Genomic DNA, 13,729 nt, shown 5'->3' with positions numbered 1-13,729 from the left:
GCTTCACTAAATTTTTCTTTAAATTTTGTCTCGAAGTGAGTGTTAGTATATATTCATTTACACATAACACTGGTCCCAATCAATACCAAAAGATTGTTCCCTGCATCATGGAATTGCTTTCATAATTTGTAGACAATTCAGATACAGAAGCTTTATTGAACTGTTAAGATGACAATGTATAAGAATGGAAGATAAAAAACTACCCAGAACAACACCATTGATATAATAGATAGTTTCATTCATCTTTAACCAACTGTTGAGTCCCAATCAGGGAAATAAAAATACGAATACATGACAAATTCTTCATTGAGAATTGTTCTTAGGCCCATACCTTCGAACCCTCTCATCAATCCACTCCCTCATATCCCCCAACACAAGGTTCGCGGACTCATCAGGCTCCCCTTGAATCAAAGAATGGTACATCCCATCATAAAGCTTCAAGGTCTTATCCTCACAGGAAGCCTTCTCATACAAAAGCTTCGACGACGAAGGGCACGTGACACCATCAGCAGTACCGTGAGCCGTAAGAAACGGCGTGGTCACCTTGGAGAAATTATCCTGCACATACTGTGTAACCCTGAGAAGCTCCCTCATGGTGCCAACCCTAGGTGGGCCCGTGTACCTCCTGGGGTTCGAGGCAATGACCTTCAACTTCTGGGGATCCCTAATGGCCTTCCCTACAATCTTGTTATCAGGCATGGCTGCCCAAGTGTCAGCAACACCGAACAGGAGACCGTAGAGGAAGAGATGCACCCTGCTGGGCTTCATGTCCTCCGGGATCACGAACAGCGGCGCGGAGAAGATCAGCCCGGTCCATACCTCCGGCTCCGATTTGAAGTACATGAGGATGGTGGCGAGCCCGCCCATGGACTCGCCGAAGAGGAAGGCCGGAAGGGCGGAGTAGGACTCGCTGCGGCGGACGTGGAGGAAGAAGGAGAGCGAGGCGGAGGCGACGCTGTCGAGGTCGCCGAGGTAGCCGCGGAGGCCGTCGGAGCGGCCGTGGCCGAGGAGGTCGGCGGCGAAGACGGCGTAGCCCCAGGTGGCGAAGTTGATGCAGATCTTCTGGAAGAGCCAGCCGGTGTCGGAGCCGTAGCCGTGGGTCATGAAGACGGTGGCTTTGACTTGGGTGTGGAGGGGGATGAAGGACTGGGTGAAGATCTTGCCGTGGGGAGTGTCGAAGTGGGATTTGGTGTTGCGGACTCCTTGGGAGGTGTAGTATTCCTCTTCCGGCATGTGGCCCCAGAAGTTAGGGGGTACCTCCGATTCCGGTGCCATTGCGATTGGGTTGTGTGACTCTGCGGTGTTGGAATTGGAAGCGGGATTGATGTGAGAAACGTAAAATAGATATAGGAAAAAAAAACTGAAGTAGGAGGGGGAGTTGGTGGGTGGGACCCATGGGGGTGGGTGAGCTGAACCTACTACCCCACCACCACCAGTCCACCACTATGAAATCGTGGCTGAGGTTGGAGGAGTTGGGTGCGTGCGTCATGCGTGATTTGATTAGGTTGGTGGGTTTGGGTTATGATATGACAAAAATGGCCCATTCAGTAGTTGGCCTGTTAGATCAGTAGAGTCTTCGATGTCACTGTCCAAGTCAACAAAATGAATAGAGCTGACATGTTAACTTGGTAAAGTTTTGTGTTTGGATAATATTGACCCGGAGATGATAATGGATAGTTGAATAAACAGGGGCTATAAATGGACAACCACTAACGCTTTGATTGTTTTTAAGTGATATATTATGAAATATTACTTCATGAAACGCAAGAATGGGAAAGTTTTAGTGTGTTACTGTGTTAGTTGTTGAGAAAACTTCAGAGATTTAACACTGTATGATCTGTTTTATTAGAAATCAAGTCTTTTGTAAGTGATTCAGGTAAACTCAGCCACAATGAAATTGAGTCCTTTTTGTTAGCGTTCTAGACTCTTAAGATCATTTTTTGTCTTTGTATTAGAATGAAGACGCTTAACTGGAATGAGATGCAAGTCAAAGAACTACGAAAACAAGTAACTTGAAAGAACAATGTGTTCTGATCAACACTTACTTTTATCTAGATGTGAAAATAAGAAATGAATTGCCCGGAGACAATTCAAAAGAGATCAGCAATCCGGTGGATATTGATTAAAAAACAAAAACAAGCAAATATTGAAACTAAATTTTTTTTTTTTTTTTACAGAAAAGTAGGATTTTATTAATCAATTACTAGATCAGACGAAAGAATGTCGTTCAAACTGGACGGACATTCTTCAATCCCTACAAAGCAATAATGCGAAAAAGCGAACTTGACTAAAAAGTCTGCAGCCTGGTTGCTCGTTCGACGAAAGTAAATTGATTCAACTTGTCCCCGAGGGTTAACTCAAGTGGTAAGAGCTAGGGGACATAAGGGTGGGGAGGGGAAGGTTCAGGGTTCGAATCCTGGAAGGGAACTTTGAAGAGATTTTCTAACTTACTAACAACTAACCATTAACATTTGTCAATAAAAAAAAATTGATTCAACTTGAATGAGATTGAAATAACAAATTGTATTAATCAAGCTAAAGGGTAAAATGGTCAACTTACTTGACACTCTTGCTAATCACGTAATAGCAAACTTGAGGCATTCAAAGCTTCTCGTAGCTAATCCTACAGATAATATTAAAACTAGAATATAATTTTATAATCTAATGTCATACACTTTATAGTTTATATAACTCTCAAACACAAAGATAAGTAACTTCCAAGAATTACTTTTGAACGTAAATGCTTCGAGTCACTTCAAATGAGTCTTGTATAACATTATTCAAATTAACGTTAAAGACCTGTGCTTGTGTTGTCTTTGGATCTTCGAGCTAGCCGTGCTTATTGACTTGATGTTAAGGGTTTGTATCTAGATTGCCTTAAATTCGTGACTTGGACTTGTCTTCAAATTTGTTCCTCAAGCTAATCTTGAATACTTTGATTTTGACTTGGTTTTAATGACTCATGTCTAGCTGTGGTGACATAAAAATCAACGTTAACATACATAAGCTAAAATATGGAGCTCATCCCCTAACACTAACGTGCTTTGGATTGTATGCCCAACATAAACATAAACATAAACATGGTGAATTACATTAATCTCTCTACTCAAATGGATTATTATTAAATATTACTATATTTGTAAATTGTCAACATGGGGATGTAGCTCAAATGGTAGAGCGCTCGCTTTGCATGCGAGAGGTACAGGGTTCGATCCCCTGCATCTCCACTTATCTTTTTTCATTTTGCATTCCCTCTCGCCCGACCCGATCCAACTCACCTAACCCGACCCACATTGCGTACCCTAAACCGTTGAGAGGCGCGAGGTTTTATCAATTCTGACGGAAACAAACAAACAGAAACCGGAGAGGCGCGAGAAAATGTCTCGGACGCTAGTGCAGCCGATCGGCCAGAAGAGGCTAACCAACGTCGCGGTGGTGCGTCTGAAGAAGCACGGCAACCGCTTCGAAATCGCGTGCTATCCCAACACCGTCCTCGCTTGGCGTTCCGGCGTCGAGAAGGACATCGATGAAGTATTGCAGTCTCACACCGTCTATACCAATGTCTCCAAAGGCGTTCTCGCCAAGTCAAAGGATCTCACCGCCGCTTTCGGTACCGATGATCACTCCGCCATTTGCTTACAGGTCCAGTAACACATTCAATTCTTTATTTCCAGTAAATTACTTTCAATAGTGCTGATTGCTTCATTTTTAGGGTTTAATATGAACAGTGCTGTGTTTTTTAGGGTTTGATTTGATTGTTTTCGCTTTCGTTCGAGGACATGTGTGTGAGTGTGAGAAATGATTTGTGGTTTCAGATTTTGAAGAAGGGGGAGCTTCAGGTTGCTGGTAAAGAGAGGGAGTCGTTGCTGTCTAGTCAGTTTAGGGACATCGCCACCATTGTGATGCAGAAGACCTACAATCCAGAGACTCAGCGCCCTTACACTATCAGTATGATCGAACGCCTTATGAAGGAAATCCATTTTGCTGTTGATCCACACAGCACTTCCAAGAAGCAGGTTTCTCCTATATTCATGTTATTAAATAAATTTTTATGATGGTTTGATGGTGATTATTATTTGTATTGAATGCGATATCGGTATGTAAGAGTGTGTGTATTTGTAATACAGGCTTTGGAGTTGATTCAGGAGCTTCAAAAGCATTTCCCTATAAAAAGGTGTCCATTAAGAATACGCGCTGCTGCTCCTGAGGAGCAAGTGCCTGCCCTTTTAGAGAAGCTGAGTGAGTGGAAGGCAATTGTTATTTCTAAAGAAGGATCTGCTTCTCAGTTATCTGTTGTAAGTCATCTGTTATTCCTAGTTCATGATTTCATTTCAGTCTGAAAGTATCATTATAATTGGTGGTTTAAAGATAAAAGACCATGTTTTCTACAGTTATGTTAATTCCAGGAATATGTCAGTAACTTTCTTTCAACTGCATCTGTTGTGGTTATTACTTTATACTCATCAGCAAAATAAAACTGGAAATAACATGATCAAATATCTGGTAGTTGCTATTAGCTGATTGTATCTGATATTGGTCATCCAGTTGTTGTTTCTTGTAAGTTCTAGCCAGTGTAAAGCAAAGAAGAGTACTAACCGATGTAGAATTGAGTTTAGTCTTAGGATGTCCTTCCTAGCGGCTATCGCCACCCTCATCCCAACCAAATAACCTATTAAAAAAGGCAAAGGAGGAGTCCTTTTGTACAATTGTTCCATGATTCTTCAACTACAAGTGTTATTAATCCCTGATCCCTCTTTAACATTAACAAAGTAGAATGCTTTCTAAAAGTTTGTGGGGGTCTGGTATGTATGTCTAAATATATGTATATGTATATGTATATCGTTTATCTTGTTTCTGCTAACCGTGTTTTAAGGAAGATTGGTGTAACTTCTGTTTGGGTTGCAGATTTTTGAATTGGAACCTGGTCTATATAAGGACTGTCATGATTTCATAATGGATAAAATGCACGGAAGATTTGAAGTTCTTGCGCACTCTCTTTATGTGGAGGGGGATACCCAGGTAGATCAATACAATGATGATGAGGATATGCATGCACCATTGTCCAAAGAAACAAGTGAATCTGTGCTTGAGCTGAATGATAAACTTCAAAAGCAAACAATTTCATCTACAAGCAAGCCAGCAGAGGGACAACAATCAAAGCAAAACAAGTGCAACACATGTAATGTTTCTTTTGAAGACTCTAAGCTGTACAGGGAACACCACAAGACTGACTGGCACAAGCACAATATGAAGCGCAAGACAAGGCAACTCCCACCGCTTACGGAAGAAGAGTGCATGGAAGATATGGAGTTGGGTGACTCAAAATCTGATTTAAAGGATTATTCATTTTGAGATGACAATTTGTGTTAGATATGTTACCAGGGAGATCACTTTATGTGAAGTCTTGTGTCTACACTTGAACCAATTTTGTCATGATAGTCTGGGTTATTGTAAAATGTTCACAGGGAAATCCTTAAATGGAAATTACCTTAAGCATACTACATTAAAAGTTACAAAGATTAATGCACTTCGTTTTTTGGTTTGCCTGGCAGTGTAATAATTACTAATTACCATGCATATGAAACCAAAGATGCTTGTAGAATGTAGATTTGCTTCATCATGGGGCAGTGGTTAAAGAAAATGAAGCTGGTTGTCTTTGATGTACTGTATATACTATATAAACATTGTTGAGTATTTTGGTATATATGTTTAAATTTACAAAATCTAGCAGAAGCATTTTGAATTAACTTTATGATATATACTTAACTTGAGAATTATCCCAGTTGTTCCAGCTCAGACTATCCATTGATATGCCATAAAGTAGACTCAGGAACCAAATTGGCAATTTTGTGTTCTAGAATCTAAAATCACTAAGTAACGTTACAAAAGTTGAGGGTATTTTTAAAGGTCAGGTATTTGCTGATGGTGAGAATAGGTAAGAGGAATAATAATAGTTTTGCCCTTAGTGAATCGTGCATATCTATCTCTCTCAGACTAGCCCACCTTATGAAGAAATTCTACTGCACCAAGCATTTTTTCCAACTATGTTCCTGAACAAGACATGTAATTGACAACCCAATCACTCTCAATTCCAATCTGTTCCAACTTATCAATCAATAAAAATAAATAACTCACTACCTGTATTACAACCAATAAATAACCCAAATTTTCAAAACCCTGGATGACTTCTCCGCAATTATCTCAATTGTATTCGCTTGCACATTGCATGGGTCTTAGTCAATGTGCTACTCAGAAGTTACATATCTAGAGCAGCAATATCAGGAAGTTTAACAGTTCAGAACTCAACCGCGCCCATTGTCGAATAGGAAGAGCCACAAAATCTAAAAAATTTAAAATTGATTAACCCGTTGTCATGCAGTAACTATGCCAAAAACTTAAGTTGTCAGGTAAAGTATACATTACATCTCAAAGTTGCACAACATTCCCATCATATGGTCAATCAATTGACACACAAGAATTTACACCTTGGCAAAAATTGATAAAAACTTAAGTAGAGTGGCTTCTATCTCTACATAGGCCTTTACACCCACATTTATCCTACTACTACAGAAAGAAAGAAAGCTTCCTACTATTCTTTACCACCTAACCACATAACCTGATATTGGAGGTGAACGACAACCCAATTGTAGGTTGATAAACCAGGACAAGTTGTCCTCTATGCATCATTATTCAGAATGCTGGACCAATAAGACAGTAGCAAAGGCTGCACACAGCACCTGGATCTAAGTGGAGAGTAGGGAACTCAAACATATTTTCAGGGTTTGCTTAGTATAATCCTAAAGCCACAACCAATAACTACTTGTAATCTATTCGACCTTCCTTTCTGCCATGTAAATGATGTGGAAATTTCTCTTCTTGGTCTACACTCGATTCCTCTTCATGAGCATTTCTAGTAACAATTCTTAAAGGGTGGGCCTCTGTATTGAACACCCATTCATCAAGAGAGATGAGAGATGAAGGTGAAAACAAGAGATAGAGGTACTTGAGTGTTTCTGCGAGGAAGAAGCTCTGCATCATGTTATCTTTTGCACCTGTGGTCACCTACAATAGAGCACCAAAGATAAATTGAAATACATTAGCTGTCCCAGAGACCAAAGTGTATTACAGAGAGTACTCTCCACAATACTGTATAACATCCCATATATAATCTACAGTACACCCCCTATTATCACATATAATCCTAATAAAAAATTTCCCCTAGTTATTTTCTAATCATAATTGCAATTAAGAAGTTCTGCCACCAATTCTTTTCCAATTGTAACCGCCATCACACAGTTACCCCAACTGTTCAGCCATAGCTTAGTTATGTTATGTTGAACACAAGTTAGAAACATGCAAATCCTTTTTATAGAATCATATTACTTATAATGCATAAGAAAACTTTCCTCATAAAGAAAGAAAGAGAGAAAAAAAAGGAATCTATGAATTCTTGATACAATCTGCAGGGTTTTTGTTTCATGAAGATTATTATTAGAACTTTTTGGCAACGCAATTGTATATTTTTCAAACAAGTTTGCAACAGAACATGAGCACTTGACAAATGCATGCAGCAATTTCATTCAGGGCTAAGAGAGCAAATCATATTGGAGAAGACAGTGAAAAAGGTTTTAAGAATTTTTACATCTTTGAGTCCAACATATCCTGTCTCAGTCCGAGAGTTCTTTTCAAATGCTTGGAAAATATTCCAACCCCATTCTTGGTAAGTCTTGTTTCCAGTGAATCTCCAGAGGTAAAACAGTGACTCAATTGTTTCAGGTCTTAGGATATTCCACGAGGTACCAACAGTCATATCCTACAATTTTATTTACCTTAGCACATATAGTATCTTAGGGGATCAGGAGAACAATATGGGAACTAAAGATCCAAACCTCATCCTTGCGAAAGTAATAGTTCTCCCCTGCCAATTTAGTTGGCGTTGATTGGTAGAAATTGTAACAAGTCCATGCAAGCTGAACAACAGGATCAATGAAATTCAGTATAAGTTTGAAGAGAAAATGGAAATTTCTTGCACAAATTAGTGCTACTAATTAAAACATTTTCTTCTTTGGGAAAAAATTAATTACATAATATTTAATTATATCTAATATTTCAAATGCAGTGTGTTTTGGGCTACAGGATGGAATCTAGTTCTTTACTCTGGTCTGAATGATGGGTGCAATTCCTAGGGGCAATTCCCTCTAATTAACTTCTGATTGATAATAGAACAACTGTGCAGCCCACAACCAAAATTTCTAAGAACTGGATTAAGTTTCAGCTTGATTTTTGGATAAGCCATCAGTCAACGATAAATCACAGATAAAATATCATAAGTAGTATATATGAAGATTAATTCAGAATTTGGTGACAGAAAGTCCTATGCCTCAACCTAGCAGCTAAAGCTTTTAGAAAACTTGAGCCTTTGGTATTATAATTCTTGAACAAAATGCCAGGTCACTTGGCAAAATCCAGGAATTGCAGTGACTATGCCTTTCAGAAGCCATTCTCTTTTCAAAGGGCTTACTTTATTCAATATCACGCATATTTCTTTCTTTTCTTTTCTCCATGACAATGAGGTTACCATAGCATGAACAATTTGAAAAAAGTTTTATAGTAAGAAATTACAAGATAACACAAATAGTTCTAAAGTAATACCTCCTCTGCTAGAGACATATATTTGTCACCTTCCCTGGAAGATCCCAAAGCCAGCATCCCGGGAACAAAACATGCTAATTCATCCATCTGAAAGAGAGACAAGATCTGAGATTCTTTTCATGATATAATCATCTTAGATTGAATAAAATCCTTTTCAAATAGCACCTTGTCAAAGAGTCCATTTCCAAGCTTCTCAGTTATGTACACAAAAGATGACGGTGTTGACTTCCTAATCAAGCTCTCAAGACCTTTCATTGATGTCTCCCACATCTCCCTGAACACACAATTTTCTCACACATTTAAATATACACAGATCCAGATGCAGACATATTTCAAAGCTGAACTTCCATATTAACCAGAAGGTACTAAAAAAAAGGGTGTGTCAGATTATTGTAGCATCAGACCAAATAGAAATTGATTGCATGTTAGTCACAGGTCAGGTGTTTTGTGAAATATACATTGTGGAGAGATCAGAAAATAGCAAAATTAACTTTCTGTTCATTATAAAACTAGTCTCAAGTTTGCAATTTTGGGTACAGAATCTATGATAATCCACACTATGGCTTCTTAGAAAAGTTATGGCAAGAAAATGTGCACATATTGCATCAGGGAGAGGCAGAGCAAAGAGCATGGCTTGTTACACAGGAAAGCTGGATCGGTAACTTCTTACCAAACAAAGACTATATATTTGCTATTTCAAAGGATAGTTGACATTTCAAGTTCATCACCTGTAAAATTTTACTGTTTCAGTCTTGTTCCCTTGTACCCAGGCCTTGAGTAGATACTCATAGAAGCTGCAGCACATAAAATGGCAGCCTTTTTATGCAAAGGATGAGGTGAATGAAAAATACCAAGCAGTCAATAACCCAGCGAAGGTCAAACATGCCAGTTGAAATTTACTTTAAACATATTGTGCCGCTATTACTAACAATTAACAGAAGACAACACTTAGTTGAGTTGAGCAGCTATTCTGGCATTATGCACCAACGTTCTTCCTTTAAAATATGTGAAGTTTATGCACATGCATGAAAACATCTCCAATCATAGGTGACCCATCACTACAACAAACATAAAAATTATTATAAATCACCATCCTCCCTTTCAACCCATAAACATCAATAATTCCATATCTGTGGTAATCATAACACATGAATATGGACTTGTTTAGGTCACTAAAGACTATCTATAAAATTCAACTAATCATACTGTTCCATTCATCATTTCAGGTCAACAACCCATCTGTATTTTCTAAATAAGGCTCTCATAAAAGAGTTCAAAAGAATTTGGCTTCAACTTGCACCTGAATTTTATCTGAAGATATAGTCAACCAACTTAACCTAAATGACCAACAATTGTAAGATCACGCAACAATGATGTTATAAGATTAAGATATTATCAGTGTCATCACCTATCACCCATAGCACCAAACGTAATAGCTCCACTTGGTTTAGTTCCAGTTTTTGGATCAATATATATGGGAAGCAACCCATCTTCAGGAAAAATTTTACGAAACTGTTTGATGACCTTCTCAGCCTGAAATATCAGAAGGGTCATATGTCAAAACTGATATAAAGAATAAACTTCTACTCTCGCACAAAATCACTACACTCAAAATCAGTGTGCTTAGAGATGGGGAAAAAGAATACTTAAAACCAGTTCACCTCAAAGGAAGAGAGACCTACAAAGTTGAAAATTATTGGTTGCTCTAAACGGGAAAAAAAGAAAAAAGAAAAAAAGGAACACATAAAAAGCAGCAAGATATTTATTACCCTTTGCTGGTATTTGGGGTCATTTGTTCTTTGAGAGAGAGCAATAAATTCAAGCTGCTCTGAACCAGAATCTGCAAGAATACTGTTTCCCTAGTAACAGAGAATATTTAATCAAGAACATAAGACAGGCAATGCTAGGAAGCTGTTCCTACTTTTCTTTTTCACTACTCAAGTTATGCACTACTGTGATAAACAGATGCAAGGTGCGCTGATTTTTACTAATCAAATAAAACCAGATAACCATTTACAAGAAAACATAGAAAGGAATACTATTCTCTACAGCAATCCGAATCCTCTTCAGTCTCTATTTATAGCTAATAGGAACTCAAGGTTAGGGGTTAGTTAGTTAGTTAGTTATACTTAGTGAGTTAGTTAGAATGTTATTGAGGCATGTAGCCTATAAATAACAGACATTAGAGAGTTAGGGGTATCTTTTGTATCATTTGGGTATTGGGATTAGGAAGAGGGTGTGGACTCTCTAGAGGGTGTGGACTCTCTCTTGTATTCTGCTCTAGTTCCCAATTTGGGAATTAGGGATTTGTGAGAAATAATATCAGATTTCAGGGTGGTTCTATCAATAGCCCTAGCAACTATTGCAAACAGTATCCAGAGAAACGAACATACCCGTGTCCACCTAGGATTATTTGTATTGCCATTTTCCAAGTTAATTCTGTTGTAGGGGATTCCTGAAGGTGTATCCCAAGCAGGCAACAGCTTATCTGCAATATCCCTAGCCTTTTCAAGGAAGACTTTGTCCCCAGAGAGATCATAAGCACTAAGAAGTCCGCCCAAAACTCTGAATAGAACCAAAATAATACACAGATGAGAGAAAATAGACTAGAAAGCAAAGTATGCTGCAATCCGCAAAGTAGCAGCAATTATCAGCTGAGTGGAGAAAGCACTTAAATAAAAATAAGATTGAACCTTCTAATTCAACCTTATGGTTGTCTCGAACACACTAACTTCAATGTTCTTGTTAAAATGCAATGATTCTGCAATCCACCTGCAATATATATCATATTAACTGCTTCGAATATAACCAATCTTACAATACAGAAACTAAATCATGAAATAATAAAAACAGTATATTAACATTCACCTATCCATATGCACACAAGAAGAGTGCTTATGAAATATCACCCAAAACACAGTAAATGAGGGAAATCCTTTCTTCTTTTTGATTCCTCAATTCAAACCATAGCAGAGTTGAAAAATAAAGTAAAAAGAAAGCAATAACATACACACATAGTTTGAAGCACACATATATAAGCAGGATAGCACCATTATCAACTACATTAAAATAGAAGACAACTCACTCGCTAGCTCTTCTGAACTGGGAATCAAGCCCCATTATAAATAGCGTGTCAAGTGAATCTACTAAAGTTGCTCCTAGACCACCAAAACTGTCAACACCGTTCATCGATTGTGGCTGTGAGAGGAATAGCAAGGTAATTAGTTGCGTAACTCAGAATTTATCAAGGAGGGAATTGAAGAGACAGAATATGAATGAAAGATAGCAAATACTTAGTTACAAGGGGAAACACCATTCCAAAGTCCAAACTTTGAACTATAGCTAGCATATAGGAAATAGAAGCTTGTTATGGTTTCAAAAATTATTTTTCGGTCTTTACTTTCAGGCTGAAGACAAAATATACAAATGGTATGAATATAATCATGCATATTATCAAATTTAGCCTAATGACGCACAATGCGGGGCTAGTTGATCAACTTGTTCAGTCACTAACTTCCCTCTGGTAAAACATAAGATAACTCAAATACCTTAAAAGCATGGGAGAATCAATGCAAGCAACATACATAAAAACCATCCCATCAAGCAGTAGATGAAGAAAAACAACAAAACAAATATTATATATAGTGGAAAACCTTAAGTTCATCCATGCCCCATGCATACTTTTCATAAGCCGTCCATGCATGAAGCATAGCATCTTTGACTTTCTCTCTTCGATGTATGCTAATAGGATCATCCTCAACCGAAACAACATTGGTCAAATCATTCATTTTTTCATCATTTTGTAAACTTTCTGCTTCAGAGCCTTTCATCTGGCCCTTTATCTCTTCCAGCTGCAAATCCATTTCAAACAACCCAAACTAAGCCAAAATGCAACTAAAAGAGCAAAAAATTGAAACTCTGCAGATCTTACTGTATTCTGCAAGCGTGTAACCTCTTCTTGTAATCTCAAAATATCCTCCTGAAACAGAAAAAAATGGGAAATATGATAACCAGATCAGAGTATCATGTGGGGTGCAATTAGACCAATAAACGAAGAAAAACCAACCTGGTGCTCCTTGTTGAGTAACTGGCGATCATAGACAAGCCATGTGAGAGCGATGCAAACGATGATGATCAATGCGAGTCGTTTAGGCCTCTTGATGTAGTAGCGAGGTTGAACGTAGCGCCATCCACGCCATGTGGAGGATGAAGAATAAGATTTCTTCCCCATTGTCTTGAATCAAAGGATGAAGGCAGAAAGGAAGAAGAAATTGGAAGGGAAGAACGTGAGGAAGAAAAGGAGAGTGAGTGGTGAGAAATGGAGTATAAATAGAATGAGAATGAATGAATGGTGCTTGCTACATTGTCGGTGTGAAATGAGAACACAAGTGTAACCTTAACATGAGGAATGCGAGCAATGAATGTCGGAGGATTTTGGAACAAACCAGGTGAATACTGTTCTGTTGTGTTGTGATGTGGTCAGAGGTTAAGATAAACACCCTCTCTTTAACGCCGCATTTTGTCATGCTAATTTTTTTTCTTAGATTTTGATTTTTAAACATTTTTCCACTTAAATTTTCTTTTTATTTATTTTTTGTCACATTATATAACTTCTATTTTTATACTTTTTATGGCCAGTAGTGTCTAAATTTGACATGACCCCAAGCAGTAGAAATAAAAAATGATAATGGTTGTAAATTGTATATGTACCTTCAAAGTTTAGATATTTAGTGAAAGTTTAGATATTTAAACACTATATATAATTATATATACATGTTCCGATTCCGATATACAGTGAAAAATTGAGTACACGGTGAAAATTACGATGAAATTACGGTGATGGGTGAACAATCACAAAAATTAAGAGAAACTATTTTTGTCTTGCCATAATTTTAATTCATTGTCATTTTTCACCATGTGTATTTAAACATGCATGAAGTGAATCCGAGTATACAATTTGCATCAATTTGTGAAAGCATCACTACTCACAAACAATTTGATTTGTTGTGCCCCGCCTCAAAACTAATATTTTCCACTAGGTTCTTTTGACCTATCATAGTTTTAATTGTAAGATCAC

At 37.9% G+C, this 13,729-nt stretch overlaps 3 protein-coding genes and 1 non-coding gene across 4 annotated transcripts; 2 read left to right on the top strand and 2 right to left on the bottom strand.

The window, feature by feature from the left end:
* Nucleotides 1–217: 217 nt before the first annotated feature.
* On the bottom strand, nucleotides 218–1,340 carry LOC130714816 (caffeoylshikimate esterase). The gene has a single exon (XM_057564775.1). The coding sequence runs from the start codon at nucleotides 1,273–1,275 to the stop codon at nucleotides 304–306; it is 972 nt and encodes a 323-aa protein (XP_057420758.1). The 5' UTR covers nucleotides 1,276–1,340; the 3' UTR covers nucleotides 218–303.
* A 1,814-nt stretch (nucleotides 1,341–3,154) lies between these two features.
* On the top strand, nucleotides 3,155–3,227 carry TRNAA-UGC (transfer RNA alanine (anticodon UGC)). The gene has a single exon. It is a non-coding gene; the product is annotated as a tRNA-Ala (tRNA).
* A 103-nt stretch (nucleotides 3,228–3,330) lies between these two features.
* Nucleotides 3,331–5,543, top strand: LOC130714684 (uncharacterized). The gene is made up of 4 exons (XM_057564607.1): nucleotides 3,331–3,642; nucleotides 3,816–4,016; nucleotides 4,128–4,295; nucleotides 4,906–5,543. Exons 1-4 carry the CDS (start codon nucleotides 3,379–3,381, stop codon nucleotides 5,350–5,352), a joined length of 1,080 nt encoding a protein of 359 aa, XP_057420590.1. The 5' UTR covers nucleotides 3,331–3,378; the 3' UTR covers nucleotides 5,353–5,543.
* Nucleotides 5,544–6,368: 825 nt separating this feature from the next.
* Nucleotides 6,369–13,198, bottom strand: LOC130715612 (mannosyl-oligosaccharide 1,2-alpha-mannosidase MNS1-like). The gene is made up of 14 exons (XM_057565731.1): nucleotides 12,719–13,198; nucleotides 12,584–12,631; nucleotides 12,306–12,503; nucleotides 11,738–11,850; nucleotides 11,359–11,424; nucleotides 11,046–11,217; nucleotides 10,422–10,511; nucleotides 10,061–10,185; nucleotides 9,381–9,446; nucleotides 8,818–8,926; nucleotides 8,653–8,739; nucleotides 7,890–7,970; nucleotides 7,643–7,813; nucleotides 6,369–7,062 (listed from the first exon to the last, which is right to left on the bottom strand). Exons 1-14 carry the CDS (start codon nucleotides 12,881–12,883, stop codon nucleotides 6,817–6,819), a joined length of 1,737 nt encoding a protein of 578 aa, XP_057421714.1. The 5' UTR covers nucleotides 12,884–13,198; the 3' UTR covers nucleotides 6,369–6,816.
* Between the last annotated feature and the right edge of the window lie 531 nt (nucleotides 13,199–13,729).

Source organism: Lotus japonicus, chromosome 4 (genome assembly GCF_012489685.1).
Source record: "Lotus japonicus ecotype B-129 chromosome 4, LjGifu_v1.2".
Classification (NCBI taxonomy): Eukaryota; Viridiplantae; Streptophyta; class Magnoliopsida; order Fabales; family Fabaceae; genus Lotus; species Lotus japonicus.
This window is presented reverse-complemented; position numbering and strand designations above follow the sequence as displayed.

What these genes read in the sequence shown, in the direction of transcription:
- LOC130715612 (XM_057565731.1), bottom strand. Translation starts at nt 12,883, where the DNA reads ATGGGGAAGAAATCTTATTCTTCATCCTCCACATGGCGTGGATGGCGC. An exon ending in TACTCAACAAGGAGCACCAG is followed by an intron (nt 12,632 to 12,718) that starts GTTGGTTTTTCT and finishes TTTCTGTTTCAG; the next exon opens with GAGGATATTTTGAGATTACA. An exon ending in TTACACGCTTGCAGAATACA is followed by an intron (nt 12,504 to 12,583) that starts GTAAGATCTGCA and finishes ATGGATTTGCAG; the next exon opens with CTGGAAGAGATAAAGGGCCA.
- LOC130714816 (XM_057564775.1), bottom strand. Translation starts at nt 1,275, where the DNA reads ATGGCACCGGAATCGGAGGTACCCCCTAACTTCTGGGGCCACATGCCG.
- LOC130714684 (XM_057564607.1), top strand. Translation starts at nt 3,379, where the DNA reads ATGTCTCGGACGCTAGTGCAGCCGATCGGCCAGAAGAGGCTAACCAAC. An exon ending in ACTCCGCCATTTGCTTACAG is followed by an intron (nt 3,643 to 3,815) that starts GTCCAGTAACAC and finishes TTGTGGTTTCAG; the next exon opens with ATTTTGAAGAAGGGGGAGCT. An exon ending in CTGCTTCTCAGTTATCTGTT is followed by an intron (nt 4,296 to 4,905) that starts GTAAGTCATCTG and finishes TTTGGGTTGCAG; the next exon opens with ATTTTTGAATTGGAACCTGG.